At 48.5% G+C, this 19,768-nt stretch overlaps 2 protein-coding genes across 27 annotated transcripts in view; one reads left to right on the top strand and one right to left on the bottom strand.

Moving 5' to 3' along the window:
* The window catches only part of LOC112456525 (protein bric-a-brac 2-like), a 52,986-nt gene extending 42,743 nt beyond the window's left edge, over window positions 1-10,243 (bottom strand). The window contains exon 1 of the mRNA XM_025019122.1: window positions 9,450-10,243. Coding sequence (XP_024874890.1) covers window positions 9,450-9,457 — 8 coding nt within the window. The 5' untranslated portion in view covers window positions 9,458-10,243. The remainder of the gene's footprint in view (window positions 1-9,449) is intronic.
* A 1,642-nt stretch (window positions 10,244-11,885) lies between these two features.
* LOC112456527 (longitudinals lacking protein, isoforms A/B/D/L-like) overlaps window positions 11,886-19,768 on the top strand; it is a 51,115-nt gene continuing 43,232 nt past the window's right edge. For 13 of the 26 annotated variants that reach the window (XM_025019138.1, XM_025019144.1, XM_025019146.1 and 10 more), the window contains exons 1-5: window positions 14,867-14,989; window positions 16,902-17,102; window positions 18,183-18,568; window positions 18,667-18,910; window positions 19,164-19,341. In XM_025019138.1, the coding sequence (XP_024874906.1) occupies window positions 16,929-17,102; window positions 18,183-18,568; window positions 18,667-18,910; window positions 19,164-19,341 (982 nt within the window). In that variant the 5' untranslated portion in view covers window positions 14,867-14,989; window positions 16,902-16,928. Of the gene's footprint in view, window positions 12,049-14,863; window positions 14,990-15,985; window positions 16,113-16,454; window positions 16,817-16,901; window positions 17,103-18,182; window positions 18,569-18,666; window positions 18,911-19,163; window positions 19,342-19,768 lie in introns of those variants that run through there. The other 13 variants (XM_025019131.1, XM_025019132.1, XM_025019133.1 and 10 more) reach the window with 8 other exon arrangements.

Genomic DNA, 19,768 nt, shown 5'->3' with positions numbered 1-19,768 from the left:
CAATCAAAGAACGGAGAGAATACAGAGAAAGAGAGAGAGAGAGAGAGAGAGAGAGAGAGAGAGAGAGAGAAACTGGATAGTTCTTTATCAACACATACATTCTTCGTATCGATCTTTACATCGTTCTATGTGATATAATATGGATCTTTACATCGTTTTATGTGATACAGTATAGAAAAAATCTTATATTTTCATTAATTTACTTTTACTTACAGTTGTTCATTTCCTAGATAGGACTACTTGTGGCAAAATCAACTTACCTAAATTGATCCAACCCGTTTCGTCATTGTAGAAATATACGTATAAGTAAAAATATAAAGAAGAAGAAAAAAATGTAAATCACTATTTTATAAATCCGTATATGTATCTTTCATATAAAATCTACACTTGTATGGACTCATTACATTTACTTCATTGCCGCCCGACAAATCTCGATAATGTGCGACCTTCGGTTTCTCGTGTTCGTCGACGAGCTCTCCACGCTCTTTTCGTTCGGTCGGTAGAGCGGGATAAACGGAGGACCACGGATCCACCCCCGAGCACCACGTGATCACGAGCGGGGGATTGCGCGACCCTTCGAAGCGCGGAGGGTGAACGCGGTCTCGCTCAAGGTCGCACGTGGACCGCTGCGAGCGATATCTCGGCACGACTCGACTCGGCACGGTCTGACATTTTTTTTTTTCCCTCGCTCGTCGAACAAGCGCGGAAGCTGCGATCGCGCGAGAAAGAATCTCCTCCCCTCCCTCCCTCCCACCCGTCCTCTTTCTCACTATCTCGCGTTTCCCGCTTTTTCTCCCGTGCGCCGCAATTTACGGCGTTGAACGTTCTCATCGCGCTCTCCTCTCGCTTGGAGAAATCGAATGCGTTATATCGCCTCTAGGAATTACCAGCGCTTCTTTGTGGATCCCCTCCGAAGGAAGAAGAAATGGAAACTTCTTGAGTTGCGGAGAAAGGAGCGGCGAGAGGATGACGACGATGATGACGACGATGTCGGCAATTCCGAAAGTAGCGCTCGAATGGAAGGAACAAAGAAGGGAACCGGAGAAAGGGTGGAGAGAAGAGGGTAGCGAACGGGGGATAGCGGAGAGAAGAGTCAGCGCGCCTTTGTGTACACGCAGCGCTCGAAACGGGAAGGAGCGAAGGGGATGAAAGCGAAGGACGAAAAAGAACCAGAGGGGGGGGACAGATGGCCCTTTCAGACAATGAGAAACTCCGGAGATAAGGGCGGCGCACGAGCGAGAATGCGAGGGGAGAGAATGGACGGAAACAGCGTCGAGAGAGGATGAGAGCGGCGGAGAGATTGAGAGAGAGCGAGAGGAAGGTCTCGAAAGGGAAGATAGGAACTACTTTTTCGAGGAAGGGACGCGGAGGGCGTAATGAACGATGGGGAAAGACGGAGGGAGAGAGAGAGAAAGAGACAGAGAGACGGGGAAAAGGAGAGAGAAGAGGAGAAAGAAGAGACGAAGAGGGAGTCACGGCTGTCACGGGGAAGAGAAGAGGACGGAAAACGGGTGACTCAGGCAGAGAGTGGACCGCGCGGGCAATTTCTGGGGGGCGATTAACGACGAGCCAACTGAAAGAGGACACACGCGCATTTTTCTCCGTGTTGGGCGACGCGGTTTCGTACGTGTATCATACTTAACCCTGACATTACCGGAGAGAATTTTCTATCGCGGGAACACGTTTATATTTAGTGCATAAAAATAAACAACCATCGCTGCAAGCACTAAATTTATGAAACTTTGCTGTACCTAAGCAATAATTAATAATAACATGGTGCGTCTATCGGATAAATGTAAGACGTTCGTGACATCATTTTTTTTTCTTGTTTTTTTCTCTCGAGGCAACAAATAGAAATTAATATTCCGATTTTGTAACATTGCCTCCTACAAGTCGGATATAAGCGGTAATTTTAGCTTTTCTGACCACATGCACGAGTCTTGAAAGCGTCAATGCGAAGGCGGCGTGTGTTGCGAGTGTGCACTTCATTGAGTACTCCACCCAGTCCCTCTCTCTTTTATCCAACAACTGGAGTTTATTAGCGTATCGCCAAAGAAGAATGAACGAGTGAGGCTCCGAGAGTGTGACATTTACGTCGTAATCTTAAGAATAGCATACGAGGCGCGATGCATCGTTTATAACTTGGTGGAAAGTGCCGTGGGCTAGAGTTAAATATTTCGCTCCGATGAAATTACGCTAGGCGCAGTTATACGATTCAGTAATCAACAATAATCGTTTCTCTTTTGTACGTACATATGACTTTATCGCGCGAATAAAAATGACGAGTAAGACTTAAAGCTAATATGTAATTTACATAGTATACATCAGAGAGCTAAGTGAATCAAATATATAAATACGAAGGAAAGAAAAGAGAAAAAAATAGAACGAATAAATACGTTAGATTAAAAAGAATTTCTAGATCATTAAAAATTGTATTATTTACAAAGATCATATGTTAAAAAATATATTTAATGTTCCACATTTTTATGTGAAATTATATATTCGTCAATTATACGTAACGTGCACTCTTATCCGCAGATTCTCAATTTGCATGAACACAAACTTTTTGATGCGTCGCATTAAAAACAAAAGTTTTAGAAATCTAGTACTAAAGAATTAGCGTGTGTTACGGATTAATTAGTCAAACGTGGATGCCTTTCTATCAACTTTATACGGTGAGAAGAAATCGTTTCGAGATGGTTTAACGCGCAATAGCTCACGGCGCTACCACATCTAGCATCCTTGGCAATTATATGTATAAGACGGCCGATCGGCACCGCTCCTTTTTACGCAGCGACGTAGGAAACTCCTTTCTCCTTTTACCGGCGATACCTCACAACGCCCTGTGTCCCGTTCGCCTGTTTCTTCCTCTCAATCACGCGCGAGGGATATGCATAAACATAAACGCGTCAATTCTAATCACGTCTGTTAATTAATTTAACGCGTCCCTTCGAAAAATACAGCCACACTCATGCAATCAATGTACTATAAAACATTACACATGTTTCTTCTTTTGCTTTTTTGTCAAAATAAAATACGTTAATAAAAAAACTATGATTTTTAAGAACCAAAAAAATGACCGAAAAAAATATTCTATAAATCAGATTTTTCTCAATAAATTTATGTACAGGCATGAATTTCGGCTTTAAATTTATTTACGATATTGACCAAACCGAGTGCAACAGGACATGAAACATTTGACATATACCTAATCTCTGTGCTCCGTTTTTAATTATTTACGCGAAGAGAAAGCTGAAAATTTCTTTTTTCAGATATTTCTTTTTAGAATCTAAAATAAAATATAAGATAAAGATACGGAACCCGAGCGTAATTTAACTTAATAAACGAAAGAAATTGCGCGCGAGGGTAAAAACACCTTATATATTTGATTTATTTCAGGGAGCTCCGTTAATCTTTTTGTCATTCAAAAGCGTTCTCTCATTCAAAAAAGCTTGAAAAACGATGCCTTAATTGATCCAAGAGAACTTTTTATGTGAGCGAGTGTTAAGGACAGGATGGAGAAATCGACCGATGGTGTAGCCTTCTCTCATTTTCTCTTTCTCTCTCTCTCTTTCTTTCTTCATGCTGCCGTTCTCCTGTATCGAGCCATTTGTCGTACGTTCTCTTTGAAGAAGAAACAGGATGCGCGAAACGTTGAAGGAATGAGAAAGAGACACGAGCGTGAAAGACAGGAGGGTTGTCGGTGGGCGAAAGAGCGGAGGGATGACTGCAATATAGCGGGTAGAAGGGAAAGCCAAGGAGAAGGGCGAAGGTGAGAGGCGAGAGACGTCGACGAAGAAGCACAGGCGAGAAGGTAGAGTAGTGCAGCAAAGCCGAGAGGGGGGGGGGGGGGGCAAGAGGAGGGAAGGTAAAAGAAGGAAGAGCAAGAAGAGGCGCGGGCGAAGGCAGATCGAAACGCAGCAAGGGAAGAAAGGAGAGAAGGTTAGGGTGGTTAGGTTAGCTGGATGGTAGTCCGGGGGAAGTCAGAGGGTGAAGAGACAAAGCAGAAGGGAGGGCGAGGGCGGGTGGGGAGAAGAAACGGTACACGGGCGCAGAGAGCGAAGAAAGAGAAGCGTTTCGTGCCCTTCTCCCTCCGTGGTTCTCCTTCTGGCACGGCTCTTTTTGTGCTTCCCTCTTTTGCTCGTCCGAGATATACCGGGTGGAAGAGATGAGGAGAAGAGAGGAGAGTGAAGTGACAGAGAGAGAGAGGGAGAGAGAAAAGATTCTTCTTCGTTCTTCTGGATGAGTCAGGCGCAGGTCAGGCGAAGGGGGAAGGACGAACAGGAAGCCGGGTAGAGGAAAGGCAGCGGGAGAAAGAGAAGGAAGAAGAGAGAGAGAGAGAGACAGAGAGAGGGTGAGAGGCGGAGGAAGAGAGACCGTGCGAAAAAGAGAGAGGCGGCACAGCCGACGACTTAGCCGGGAGAGAACACGAAGATCCGAAACGGGGACAAAGAGAAAATGACAAAGGCGAGAGGGGCGGCCGATTCGATTGGAAAGGCAGGCAGAGGGGCCTCTTTCCTTTTACCAGCGTTTTCTCCGTATTACGTTCCATACTTTCCGTTGTTCCTGCGCGGGCTCGCGCGCGCGCCCGCACCAACACGCGTCCACCAATCCATATATACGCGGCCAAATACGCACACATATACCCGCGTTCTCTTTCCTTTCTGTCCTCCCCCTCGTCTCCGTCGACCTCTTGTCCTATCCTCCTTCACCCTCCACGCCGTTCTCCTTCTGCCGTTCTCCTCATCGTTCCGCGGCTGCCTTCGTCCTCCTCTTCGTCGCTATTGTACGTACGTGTGTGCACCGCGTTACGTGTGTACGTGCGCCTTGTCTCAATCGTCGTACGCGAGGTTTCATGTCGCACGGCTCTGCGCTCCCGCGGCGAGCGAGAGGGCGGCTTTATACGTGGGTGAACGGGAAAATGTCTTTTGAAACCTTTCTAGGTCGCTCTCGATCGCCCTACTGTCAGTCATATACACACGCGAGATCCCGCTCTCGAGAAAACGCTTGCCGCCTCGCGCGCGTCTCTCTCTCTCTCTCTCTCGACGACGCCGGTGGCTTCGTCGCTAAATTTTGGCTCGAAAATGCTAAAGGAACGTAAATGTATCGCCTACTTCGATAAATAAGAATGGAATGCAGAAGCATCTCCGATTCAATTAAGTTTACGTGCACGCGAATGGATCCTATGATGGTCGTATTTAAATTAGATAGTGACGAAACTGCATAGATTCTCGCGAGGGGTCCGAAGGCCAAGAAGAAGTAGAGAAGAAAGGAAGACGAGAGAGGAAAAAAAAGAAAAGAAAAGAAACGGACGATAAAAAGTATAATGAGGATGGAAGAGACGAGAAGAATAAAAAAGAAAATGTCGAATTCGTCTGCATATATTGCACGACGATCATATTCATTACGTTTTATCTTTTTAACATTTACTTATATAAAAAAGTGCTGCCACATTCGAATAATCCTCCCTGGAGCCGCGTAAAATTTCGTTAATTAAATAATTTCTTAAAGGCAAGCCGCGTTCAAGCCGCTCAAAGCCGAAACGGCGCGAAGGGATCATTCGCCTCTCCCTTACCGAACGGAAAAGCTTTCCTATTATTTCGCGGCAGCGGAAGAGATCCTTATATTACGTGGCAAAATCAAACGTCGTCCTGTAATACGCCCACCCGTTGCCATCGCGACATTTCACAAACGAAGTTACGAACGAGCGTGCTATTGAGACAGCGCGCGCGGCGAGACTCGTTCTCGCTTTTGCAATTTGTAAATCCCGTCGCGAGCGAGCGCGCGCGCGCACGGGGGGGGGGGCATTACGGTACCGCGATCCTCGCGTTCTCTCTCCTTTTTTCGCCGATTCGCATCTGGTCGTCCTCCGGAACTCGATCCTTGAATCGCGCCGGGTGGGGAAAAAAAAGGGGCAGAAAGAGAGAAGGAGGCGATCGATGGAAGAGAAGAGACGTACGCGGAGGAGACGCTGAGGAGAAAGGCAGAGGGATAGAAAGAGGGAAGGACACGAGGGGGGGCGAGAGACTGAGGCTAGAATATGCGCAAGATAGACAGATGGAGGAGAGGAAGAGCGGGAGAGAGAGAGAGAGAAAGAGAGAAAAGGTGTTGTTCCGTCGAGCGGCGCGCGGCGGGGAACGAACGCGAGGCAAGGCTGAGAGAAGGAACAGTAAAATTGTGGAGAATGTGCACGCGCCATCATCAGGGTGGCCTAGATTCAGCCAAGACCTGCTTTCTAGGCAGCATTTCTCTTTATCATCGGCGGCGAGCGCGAGCGCGATGTATAGGCGGACCGTTGGCTCGATGCGCGCGGAGAAAATCTCTTTCGCGGGATGCACGAGCCCATTCGTCGTGGGACGGAAGATCGTGCAAACGTTAAACTTGCGATCCTTAATCGAGCTGATTATACGAACGTTCATATTCGCGGATCGAAGTTCTTGTACATCGCGATAGCGTGGAAGTCTCGCGAATTGAGAAGAATATTTTGCGTTTTCTATTAAAACAATTTCAACGCACGGCAATACGTTCAATAATGTCTATATACAAAAACATATGATACATTTACTATCCCGAAACGGAATTACGACGGTCGAAATTGAGCTCGCGATCCGTCAATTACGAGTTCAGTGTTCACCTTGTTGAACGGGAAAATATCGCGTAATATGTTGGGAATTTCTCGACGAGCTCTTAAAAGACGACAGTTCTAATCATGGGGAATGTTAAAAGGAAAACAGTCGCTAATTTCAGGGAACGGTGCAAGTACCTGTTCTAAAGCTCTTTTGCCGAGCGGCCGTGACGAATTTATTAACGTATCGCTCTGAGGAAGCGGAGAAGGGGGCGCACGTGGTTAACGCAAACTGCGAAACTTCGCCGATCGGTCACCATCAATCATCGGCGATTTTCTCCTATTTGACGGTCATTTAATTACCGAGATAAACCCGTTTACCGCACGCGCGCGCGTACACGATGAAACGAGCGCGCTCCCGAAGCCTTTCGTCGGTCGTGTCACGCACGGCGATCGACACGCGATGCAAGCAACTTGCGGGCGCCGTGCGATCGTTGACGACCCAACGGCTTCGGGAAAGACGGCGCGAAAGACGGAGAAGTGCGCTAATAATGACCGGGAACCCTCCGGGAATAAACCCTATTAGTCTGCCATACCGAGGAATCAATGTTTCCGAGATCTCCCATCGTCGTTGCCAATCGTCGAAATCAATCAAGTGTTAACAAGGACGAAGAGATTTCATCAAATCGTCGTATTTATAGTATAATCGACGCTGAGAATAGCGAGCCACGAATCTCCAGCGATTTATATTAATTATTATAATTTATATAAATTCATATCACTTTAATTAAAGTCGTGTCATGTATATCTGCGTTACGTAAAACGGAGAAGTATCTGCGCAATGTCCAGAGGCACATAATTAAATTAAATTAAATTAAAATGACGATCACCTACCTACCACGTCGTTCCGTTTCGTCGCAAAAGGAAAAAGAATTCGACACGGTCGTCGCTAATCAGAATCCTTCGTCGCAGTTTAATCAAATCGCTTTATTGCGCGGACAAACATCCTACAGACTCGATTCTCGAGATACAGTAGCGTATCTTTCGCAGTCATTAAGCACCTAGCTGTCCTCGAAATCTACATCGACGCGTGTCGCAACGATTTATTTTGTCGACGCGCGGGACAATATATATATTCCTACGAAACGGAAGTTTTTCAGGACAGTTTCCAAACGAAATATTCCTAATAACGTTCCCGAGTGGCGGGATAAACTCTCGGCGGGGTCCCGGCGCGGCCTCGGTCCTCGCATCCGAATGCATCCCGCGCGCTCGTAATCGGCCAATTATTGGCCGGTGCATCGCGCACGTGACCTACCGTAACGAGTGACACGGCTGTTTCGAGCGGCTGAAAACCGCGTGGCCGCGGAGACGCGCGCGCGCGTCCCAGGAGAAACCTGCTTTTTAAGCCTTGTGTCCACGGTGCGGAGAAAGAATTAACAATTAACCAATTGCGTTGGTCAATTGTTTAACACCGCGCGGACACCGTGTTTTTGAAGCACTCACCCGGACTTTTAAGTCCAAAGGGTCTTTGAAAGCGTTTCTGCGTTAGAAAAAATCTATAAAAATTCACGTATCATCTTTAAGGTTTCAAAAAGCGATTCCTATACTTACACAAGGCCGAAGCTGTTGCAATTTTTTTTTTAAGAGTTGAGACGTCAGAAGAAAATGGAAAATTACGAAAAATCGACTGTGCCTCAAAAGTGTTAAACGTAATCGGTCAATTCTTCCTCCGTCCGAGATCGCGGTGCGATTTCCAGCACATCGTGGACACGAGGCTTTAATCGCTCGTGCCGACAGATCGCTCCTAAAAAATCCAAGCGCATCGTGCCACGAATCGTGGCACAGCGTATTTACAGCTGGGCGCGCGTTACGATTCGGCAGTGAAAACAATGCGCGGCCGCGAGAGAAAAACGAGGAAAGTCGACGCTTCCGTCGCGCTCTACCGTTATCATTTTTCCAACACGATTTAATTTTCGCGTCACGTACGACGAGCGCTATAAAAATACGCGCTACAAAATAAATCGATCTGTCTCGATAATCGCGGAGGATTTTATTTTCAAGACTTTCTTCGGGGATCGCGTACACAGAATTTCACGTAATTCCTTTCGAAAGCTATAAATTTCGTCTCGCTATGACTTCCGTGTAAATCGCATCGATATTATCGACTCAAAAATTTAAGGTTGTCGAGAAATTTGTTGGCAGCGGTAGACTCGTTTCGCCCTAGATCCCGATAAGAGATTTCGGACAAGCGTAAAGGTCAATCCAGACAAATTTGCATAGCGCATAAACATAAGCATAAGATATTTGATTGGTCCATATACATGTGCATAAGGAAATAGACCAATCGTTTCTTTATGCATATGGTTATGCACCTATGCAAGTTTGTCTGGATAGATCTTAAAACTGGTGACCGGACATTCGTACCGACACACAGAAGTACGCAATTTCACGCACAAAAGCGCCGCGGCATTGTCGTCCGCGTTTCGCAATTGGCTCATTGACTGGCGCACTTGTCCGGGAAGCACGTGGCCTCATTGATAATCAAAGGAGGAAGAAAAAAAGAACAGGAAGGGGAAAAAAAGACGTACGCCTCGCTGGGGGAGAGGACGACGTGACGGAAACAAATTTCGCAGCGGGCCGGGTGAACGTACGTATATATACACACTCCGAAAAATTGAAACATTTGAAATTCGCGGTTCTCCCCGGAGTCCCCGGACGCGTCTCGAGGAGACGAGTATACGTCGAGGGTACGTCGATATCGTGGATACGCGCGACGTTCGTTGTCAAATTGAAGGAGAGCACGACGGACGTCGGCGAGCGCGCGATTTCTCGTCGCCGACGTCGTGCTCGGCGGAAAAATCTCACGATCGTGACGGTTACGTACCTCACCATGACCTGACCCACAAATGAAATCGCAGCGGCAGCAGCGGTAGCGTGTCGGTTAGCAGCAGCAGCGGCGGCAGCAACGGCGATTCCGGAGTTCCGCGGTGATCGCCAACCCCGCGCGGCTGCACCAAGCTCTCCCCCGGGGGGATGTTGACGTACACACACTTTCGCCGGATGATTTAAACACACCGCCGCGAGGGCGCGAAACGAGGATACGGAGGTATCTCGGAGACGTGAGACGCGTGCGATTGTTCGCGCGCACGCACGCAAAACTGTCACCCACGCACGGCCGGTACCGGCCGTGTCAAACCGTCGTCGCGAGAGGCACGCACGCACCGCGTTGCCCACTGGCAGCTGTCACTCACGGATTGCCCGTGAAAACGTCGCGGCCCGAAGTGGCATAGCGAATCACGGGGAGACAGAGACCGGAGAGAGAAGGCGAGGAAGGGAGAGGGAAAGGGAGAGGGAGAAGGAGAGAAAGACGGAGACCGGAGGCGCAGCGAGTCGGCGAGACGGAGAAAGGGGCGAGAAAGGGGAAAGGAGAAAGGAGAGAGAGAGAAAGAGAGAGAGAAAGGAGGAAGAGAGAGGAAGAGGCAACGACGAGCATGCATGCACACTAGGGGGCACTGCGATGGCGGCGGCGGCGGCGGTGGCGGCGGCGGCGACGAATGGGCCGTGCTCCGTCGCGGACGGTGGCGCAAAGCGATTAAGCGATTTTGTTGTGGACCCCGATTCTTCCCTTCGTCGGCTCTCTCTTCCCGGCTTTCCACTTCTCCCGCGCGCCCGCCTTTCGCCTCTCCCGCGCCGCGCGCCGGCCGCGCCGCGCTACGCCACGAACGTGCCCTAGAACGGAAACCCGGCTCTTTATCCCTACCACCGCCTACCCCCCCCGTCCCCCCCCGCCCCCACCTCTCGAGCGTGGCGCGGATCCCCCACCGCGCGCGCCAATAACGTTGGCGTCGAACGCCAGGCGCGTAATATCCGAGAGACCGAGAGAGCGCGCGCAAGGGATCCGAGCGACAGAGGGCACCACTTTTAACGCGTTGCCCGCGTTGGCGTTGACCGCGATCATCCGTGATACCCGTGCTCTCTCGACTTTTTAGCGGGCACCCTGTTACGCCGATAACCGGCGCTTTTTTCAAAACGCTCGCAAAAAATTAATGTCATGTAAAAACATAAATGCCACTTAATGTCTTAAACGTAAATAGCTAGGTAGGAAAGCGAGATGAAACATGTGCTGCTATTCAACACGCGTGAGAATATAATTGTATTCAATGATGCGATATTTTATTATTTTATATTAGAGTCCGACCGAAAATTCGGTTTCGGTCAGTTTCGGCAAAAAAATCGGAGTTTCGGTTTCGAAATTGACACATAACCGAACATTCGTTTTCTGTTTCAGCCGAAATTAAAAAAAATATTGTGTTATTTTATACTTAATAAAAGTTGAGAGATAATGAAAATTTTACGTACATAATATGGCATAGAAAAGTCGTTGGATAAATAATGTATTGAACGCGTTCGAGTTCGCTCGACTTTTCTTCTGAACACAAATCCATACACAAACGACCTTGTAAGCTCGAGTTCAGCTTGTATTTGTACAGTTGGCATGTAAAGTATTTTGAAACGAATAACGGGATTATCGAACCAAAACGTCTAATGACGGCTTCACGCCGTACGCAGCGAGCAAATCTCTAATTAAATACCGAATCGTTTCAGTCATTATGATTGTAATCACGTTAATATTTCGTGAAACTTTAACTAATTTAACGACATAAGTAAGATTTTGTGTGACAATTTTAAGATACAAGCGCAAATCGATATGATTTATGATTTTCAAAGCTTTTCATTATTTTCTCCGAGGAAAGCATAATTTTTAGAATGTTATGATTTCTAGATTAAACTATTTCATAAATAAATTATTTCATTAGAGTCGGTTGTTGCAACCTGTTGGTAAACTAATAATCAAATCTATATAAATAATCAACCAATAATAATAAAAATATATATATATGTATATATTTCTATTTTTTTCCTTCAAATTAGACAAAGATAGACATATGATTTAATTATTATTATATTGAAACAACCGGCTCTTAAGAATGTAACATATCTTTTTCGGACCTGCCGTTGCTATTATTCGGAGCATCTGTTCCGCTCTCTTTCTAGGAGACGCGATCGTCACAGCATTTTTCTTTTACGTCGCAGTCGCGCGCGAGGAAACGCGGTCACACGTCGCCGGGGTACCCGTGACGCTCCGCGCGGCAGCGCCGTTCCTGTGTGGACCGTTCTCTTTCCGTTCCCCCTCCCCCTCCCGCCAACCAACGCCGTCGGTTCGTCGATGCGCAGAAGACCGATTCGCGGTTACTGCGCCGCGTCTGGGAGCGCTGCGACCGGGGGCCGAGCTCCGTTTCCGTGCCGCCGCGGCGTTGTCCTCTCGCAGAAACTGATCGATCGTAAGCGCGTACCGCCGCGGCACGGCCATTGTGTAAAAAGGACCCATGACGCTCGGATAGTGCACGCTGAGGAGTGGACGCGTAGTTTTTTTCCCCCCCAGTTTCGTCCTCTTGTGATATTTAGACTGTGCCAATACATAGGTGAGTAGAAAAATGATCGTCTGCCCTTTCTTGTCTACGCGTCTCGTCGCCCGCTCTCACGCTTCGCCGCCGCCGGCGGCCGCTCGCTCTCTCGCGAGCGGTGGAAAGTCGCCGCGGAAAACCAGGTCGCGCGCACCGCCATGTCGCGTCGCCGCGTTCTCACGCCCGCCCCGTGTCCGTCGGCGGGAAAAAATTACGCGTTTTCTCGTCCCCAAGCTCGGTTTCGACGAAAATCCCCGGTCGCTCGTGGCGTTCTCGCCGGTTCGGGAGACCGAGTTTTCCCCGGGCGCGTTTTCGGGAGTTTTTCGCCATTTTGTCTCTCTCGGCCCGTGAACGGGCGCGAAGTCGGCCATTACGCGCGCGATCGCGGACCGGTCTCTCCTCGCGACGTCGATCGACAACGGGGTCTTTTCGTCGTCTCGTCCGGACGCGTCCGGAACGACGCGACACGTGGGGGAATCGTCGAGACGGCGCGGCCGTCCGCGGGAAACGTCGGCCGGAGGTTATTGCACTTCTGAACGGGTTATCTAATGAAAATGATGCGAATGGCCGAACGATTATATACTTATTCGCGATTCTCTGCTCGTTGCGAAAAGCGTTCCCGAAACGAATCGCGATTCTCAACGTGACGCGATGGGCGTCTCCGGGCCACGAGCTGTGAACTTAGCCGCGCGTCGATTTGCATTCGCGATTACGAGCGGGCGACGCGCGCGTTCTGCGTCACACTTGCGAACACCGATCGGTAATTAGAGGTTGAATTACATGACCGCGTTGCGTCGGCTCGCGTCGCTGATTACGACACGAGTTGCGTAAATGACGCGATAGCGACGATTGTTTGCAAATTTCGAGTTTCTCTAATTGACCGAGACACCGCGCCGTGTCTCGCGATAAACCACCGACTGTCGAAGCGAGGACAGGAGGTAATATTATATTATATATATATTTTTTGTTATGTTTTAATGAACTACGTAACCGCTTCTTGTTATCGTTCGCACCGGTCGACAGTTTCGTTTATCGCATTATTACGTCCGACGTGTCCACATCGGTGGGCGCCGTATCCACGGCGGCGTTTCGGCAATCGCTAAATATAGAAAAGTGATCGAGGTCGCGTTATGAGAGGTTCGGGAAAGCGCGTCGGCCATGACTGTTACCGCCGCGTCAGGGGGGAATGAGAAAAGCGGCGGCGACGTCCGCCATGACGTTGCCCGGCGTGAGATTTCCAGACGCCCCGGCGCAATTACCTCATCGCGACGAGATCGATTTTCGTTTCGTCGAATTTCGATTCGGCGAGGGAGACGCCGGCGGCGTCGTCGGCTGAGCTCGGTCGCCCGATCGAACGCTTCTCGCGTGCGCGATCGGTTTTGCTTTTTGATTATCGGGCCGCGATAAGCGCGAGTCGAAGCATCCGCGTCTCGTTCGAGATTACGTAAAGGAACGTAACTCGTCGAACTCGAGACAAAAGGGCAACGCAGTCCCGTCGGTGCCGGTATTATACGCTAGCGGTTTCTACCTTGCTTTATTACCGCGATTGAACGACCTTTTATTGACATTCCAGTCAACGCTCGGAATTTATACGATCGAATTCCGTTCCGGCTTTATTTACCCTTCGGATTAAACGCGTAAGAAAATAAACAGCGACAGCGAAGCGGAATTGCGATGTTGATGGGGAGAATCGAGACGTGCGGTAACAACACGGGCGAGAGGAATAATAAACGTTGAACGTCGATCGATCGAAATCCAGTCGTGCCCGAGAACGACTGTATTTTCAAAATGCAACCTTTTCTTTTTCAGGCGCGACATTTTTATGCCGGTTATTTTTTTAACATGTATATTCGTACTTGTAGATAAGTGAGCAAAATGCAAAAATTAGAGCTAACAACCCGTTTATCTCTTGAACTTTTTCTAGAGATGTTTATTTTTAGATATTCGCATCGTCAAAGCTAATAGTCTGCGATTAGCACGGAGTCGACGTAAAACTGCCAGTTCTTGCGTAGGTCATGTAATTGACTTTCAATACACGATTCTTTTTCAAATCGATCCGCTGCTTTTTATAATACCGTCACCATTCAATTGAAAAGTATTTATATAGAACAACGCGAGGCCAACTTTGCGTTGCCAACGCAATTTTTTTTATTGTTTCTTTTGTTGGTGATTTTCCCAAGTATACAGTCGATTAGTTTTCCGCTTTTCGCGGAAATAATAAGTATGTTGGGAAATACGATTAAATGACGTGTTTTTTTTTTCGAATGTAACTTGTCGAATACATTGTGTAGAAATTTAGAATATAAGCGCAAGTTAGATTTGAAAATGGAATTTCATGCGAAATTCCAAGTTATTGAATCGTCGTACCGATCGTGAATTTTCTGAACTCGCCTCGGGCAATTTTTAAGACGTTTTTTTTTTTATCGAGTTGAAGTTGACGCGGAGAGGTAAAATACGGTGTAGAAAATCGATACTGGCCGACGTTGCGACGGGTTCGACCTCTTTTTCGGGACTCGTCCTTCCGAGGACTCGCGCGGAGAGTAAATTCTCGGGAACGTCGGACGCCTTTCGGGGAGAGGCGCTGAAAAACGAAGCTCCGCGCGCGACCATCTTGACGCCGATCGCAATTCGGCCTCGGCCCCCCGGCCCCGGCGTCGGTGCTATTCTCAATCACGTCGCAGTAGCGAATTTCCGTGTGGCGCGCATGCGCGTCGTTTTCCTTTCCTGTTTTTCCATCTCGCTCGCACCGCGGGGACGCGGCTCTCGCTCCTCGGCCCGACGCCTGCGCCCTCCGACGGCGCCCCGCGGCGGCGGAGCTTAGAGGCGTTGAGGCTGTGCGCCATTGTTGAAAAGGGCAGCGCACGAGGCGGACGCCGGGCCTGGACGCTCCACGCTGTTTTACACTTTTCACCGACTCCCATTGCTGTGATATTAGATTGTTTTATATCTCCCTTATTAGGTGAGTGATCACGTCGCTCGTAACGAAACGCACGCAAACGGTTCGCGGCGGAGCGCGTTCGCGAAGCGAAACGGAGAAATCGCGTCGGGACATCGCGTCGCGGGTGACATGGCGCGGCGGGCGGGTCCGTGAGATGGCGAGTGTTTTTCGAGAGTCGTTGGAGAAGATAATATCGTGGCGTCGCGTCGCGGTTCATCATCGTCGTCGCGATTCCGTAAAGATGAGCATTTTCCGCGCGTTAGTGGCGTAGCGTTTGCGATTTCAGTGCTATTGTCCAGACGCGACGCACACGAGCGCGGGGGGAATTCGGTCGCCGTGAGAGCGTGTGTGAGCGCGCGCGCGCGCGCAAGAGCGCGGCGCCGCGCGGATCGATCGCCCGTGGTTTTCCGCCGCGAGCTTTCCACCCGCCGCCATTTTGTCCCGGGCCCGACCTCGCCGACCGCCATATTGCGTTCCACGTCTTCGCTCACCGACTCTCGCGGGGCGTGGGGGAGGGGGTTCGCGTCGTCGCAAAACGGTTTCTCTCCTTCCCATTTTCTCTCTCTGCCGCGCTTTTTTCTCGTATTCCTGTATCTCGACGATTGCGCGCGCGCGCGCGATATTCGATCGGGAAAAATTATCTGTCAACAATTTGTTTTTATTTCGTGCGCGCGCGTACGCACACGCACACACGCTGCCGCTCGGCACCACCTGACGTAACTCGTTCGCGCGCGCGCGAGATAACAATATAAATAGATTACGCAATCGCGGGCCGAGGAACGACTTGGTCTCTTTCGCTCCTTTTTTTTTTGTTCCCCTCTTTCTCCGTCCTCGCGCGGCACCTCGCGATTGCGCACCTCCCGCCGGTCCTCCTGCTGCGTGTCCGGTAAACGTCTCCCCCCCCGTCGGCGTCCCCCACCTACGTCGGTCGCGGGCCGCGTGATCGATTTTCCGTATTTATTGCGCGCCGCTAATGTATATCGCGCTGACGCAAATCGGGTTAGACCCGTCCCGGTTTCGTTCGTCGTGCCTCTCGGCCGGTGACGCGTCGATGAAAACGTCACGATGAAAATACGTGGATCGATCGCGAGTGAGCAGGTTTCTTGAGATTCGGGATCGCCCGGTCGTGACGTCGCGTCTTCAGGTATACTACGCGTTGCTCTGACGGTTCCCTTTTTTTTTCTTTTTTGCGTGGCTTTTATCGGCTTTATCGGTATCACGGTATCGCAATTTCCGCCGCGGTAAAATAGATTTTTGATGTTTTGGTTTCGATAAAAGAATTCTCGGATGATGTACGTGAGGAGGTCCGGCGGTGACGGCGGCGGCGGCGGCGGCGGCGGCGGCGGCACCCGCAGCAGCCGCCCCTGAGTCCAGGGGCCTCCGCGGTCGTTGCGCAAGTCGTGCGCGCAGCCCGGACGTCGCTGTTGCGCGTGCGCGGTGCTTGCGCGTCCTCCTGCATCATCCCCACCAGGGCAGTCCATTACCGTTACCAGACACGCACAAAGGAAAAGGCCAGAAGAGCGATCCGACCGACGCATCGCTCACACGGCCATTTTGGAAGCTTCGGCGCTTCGTTGCGGAGCTTTCGCCTTCGTCGTCCTCCCGCGAGGGCCGCGCGCGCGAGAAAGAGCGAGAAAGAGAGAGGAGAGGAGAACGCGGAACTGTCTGATCGGTACGAAAGTCGGGAGACGTACTTTCGTGGGTACGTCGTTCGGCTCGATGTGCGCGATAACAATCGGTCGCGGGAGGACGAGATAGCGTCGGGTCGCTCGGTCGATTGATAGCACGGTAAGGAGAAACGGGAGCGCGCGTGAGAGAGGACGAGCCCGTCGGCAGGTTCCGCCACTCGTACGTTATCCGGTTTTCTCCGCTTCGTCGGTTTCTCCTACGCTACGCTTGGCTTATCCACGCTTGTTTTTCTCCATCTGTGCAGAAACGAGGAAACGAAGCCAGAACTACCATGGAGGACGACCAGCAGTTCTGTCTCAGGTGGAACAACCACCAAAGTACGCTCATACAAAACTTCGACACACTCCTGGAAAGCGGGACGCTGGTCGACTGCACCCTGGCGGCGGAGGGGAAGACTCTCAAGGCCCATAAAGTAGTCCTCTCCGCGTGCAGTCCATACTTTGAGGTGAGCGAAACGTTCTGTTTATCATTACTTAATCCTACAACCCGTCTCAATCTTTCGAAATGTATTGCAAAGCGATTTTCTTCTTCTAAGACACCAGCTCTGAATCGTTCTATTTCCTTTATATTTTCTTGAAATTGATTGATATAACGATTGACATGATCAGACAGAATTCTTTTTTCGAATCTATTTTATTGTAAATTGTAGAGTAACATTATCTATATTTGAAAGTAAAAATATAGTTGCGATAATTTAAAGAACGACGTTGATACAATTTTATTAATAATCGTGTTGTATTATAAATTACTTATTAACGAAAATACGAGTTAAAATTAAAAGAATTTGATCTAGAATAATTTTGAACGTAACAAATTGTAATTACGTACCGCGAAGCTTTTCCCCTTGCTTCTTTGTCCAATTGGTTCAGTCGGGTTAGATCAATACGAAACACATTGGGAGGGAGCGAGAGAGATTGTTGAGAAGCAAGGGGGAGGAGGGGGATCTCAAGTTGAAACAAGATGGCCGTGCTTGTTGAACGTTGCCTGGGCAGGAGTGTAGGAGGTGCAGTGGGGAAGAGTGGGGGGCAAAAGCCTGAAGCCCCCTCCTAGGTCCTCTTGATCAATACAAGGAAAGCAAGATGGCTGATTTCCAGGGCACTTGCCCTGGGATTTTACCCTAATATGGGTGGGGATGCAGAGCGGCTGTTGCAATAATTGAATACTGCTCTATGAAAATTAATAATATGCTTGAATTGTATTTGCGTTCTCGTGTAGATCTTAGCTCGTCCCAGATGTAGCACTTTGCATTCTTAGCTACAGTATAGGACGTATGAGAGATTAATACCACTAAATAAATAATTCTGCCTGTAGCGTGTACTCCACAAATAATATTTAAACTTTATCGTGTCCATATATTTCTTGCAGAACATTTATATGTATTATAATGTGCAGAAAGTAGATGCTATAAATATTTTAGAGTAACATCTATATTTAATATGAATTGGGAAAATAAATTATTATATTATTATATGTAATTAATATTGTGACTGTTTGTCTGAAAAGATGATGTATTTTCATGTTACAGTGCCTCCTCAGCGAACACTATGACAAGCATCCAGTCTTCATACTCAAAGATGTTAAATTCAAAGAACTTAAGGCAATGATGGATTACATGTACAGAGGGGAAGTAAATATTTCCCAAGACCAATTGGCAGCACTCCTCAAAGCCGCCGAGTCTCTGCAAATTAAGGGCCTTTCGGAAAGTAAAACTGCTGGCAGTAGTAAGACGGAGTCCAGGCCACAGAAAACCGTCTCACAACCTACAGCACCATCGTTAGACATTCCACACGCGTCTTCCGGTCTGACGATAGAAAAGAACAAAGTTCCTAGGCAGAGTTTGACGCAAAGTTGCGTAGGGGATATACCAGAGGATACGGCTAGTCCTCAGGTGTCGAAAGGGCTCTCCTCGAGGTGAGTAGTACTTTGAGGAAGAACGATTCCATTATGTTGTAATTTAGACTTACTAGTCTTGAAACATTGCTGACAGTCGTACGTTCTTACTTTTACAGGGAAGGTTCGCAAAGTCCAACATCCAGAAAAAGAAAGAGAATTCGAAGAAGAAGTTTAACCGACGATAGTACGATAGAAAACCAAGATGCATCGAATTCCAGTGACATACCTCAGCAAATGGGTGTACCGGCTCTTGGTATCGCGCCAGTGGCAGACGAGAAAGTACACGCAGATCCAACAGACTCTCTCGGCAGGTCAGCTTTAATGACGCAGTTGACGAAACCTGCCGACGAGATGTTACAGGTAAAATGTTTTCGACGAATTCTGACGTTTTACTTGCATATGCCAACGGTATAGTAGAGGCTGTCGCCAAAAAGCGCTGTTTCTTTCGCTTCGTTGGTAAAGAAAGATCGTTCTTTATCCTACTGCTTTGGTCCTATCTTTTCCTTACCGCTGCAGTGTGGAAACTGTGCGAGACAATCATCTCCTGTATATCATGTTTATTCTTGTAAAAGACTTTTGATATGTGTTTCTAATACGTTTTAATATTTTATAGCTGCCACTCGAAAAACCCGAGCCAAACGATAATCTCATCGAGCCAAAGTCTGAATATCTAGATGATGCTGAGGAGGGCGTCGAAGATCTGACGCTGGATGACGATATGAACGACCTTAATGACATGGAACAGGACAACAATCGAGCTGGACCTTCCCACGACTCCGCCCAACACCCCGGTAAGTTTCAAATATTATTCCTTATTTATGATTTTTTGTTTTATCGTAGCGAAACGCAGGGGTTATTTTTCATTTAGAGGCAATGCAAATTGTAATATAATGTGTTTAAACTTGCGCATCGCTAAGCAGCGTTCCGCATGTAAGAATATGAAGACTGCATATAGTGAATACTAGTTGCATTTTGCACATAAAATTATATGCTCTGGAAAGAGTCAACGACAGTAGCGAATCTTCGATCCAAAAAATTCATTTGGATCGAAGCGGAGCTTGACGTCTTATACGATTGGACAGTGATTCTTGAACGGAAATTGCGGTATTGCCGGGTCGCGGATAATTACTTGTTTCTCACTTGATCGTAAATAGGAAGGGCTTGTTCGTTGAACGAATAGTTTTGGTGTCGCGAAGTCGTTTCGTTTTGTTTTGTTTT

This window comes from Temnothorax curvispinosus, unplaced genomic scaffold, assembly GCF_003070985.1.
Source record: "Temnothorax curvispinosus isolate PA1 unplaced genomic scaffold, ASM307098v1 QBEX01006933.1, whole genome shotgun sequence".
Lineage (NCBI taxonomy): Eukaryota > Metazoa > Arthropoda > Insecta > Hymenoptera > Formicidae > Temnothorax > Temnothorax curvispinosus.
The sequence above is the reverse complement of the archived record's forward strand: the minus strand, read 5'-3'. Positions and strand labels throughout refer to the sequence as shown.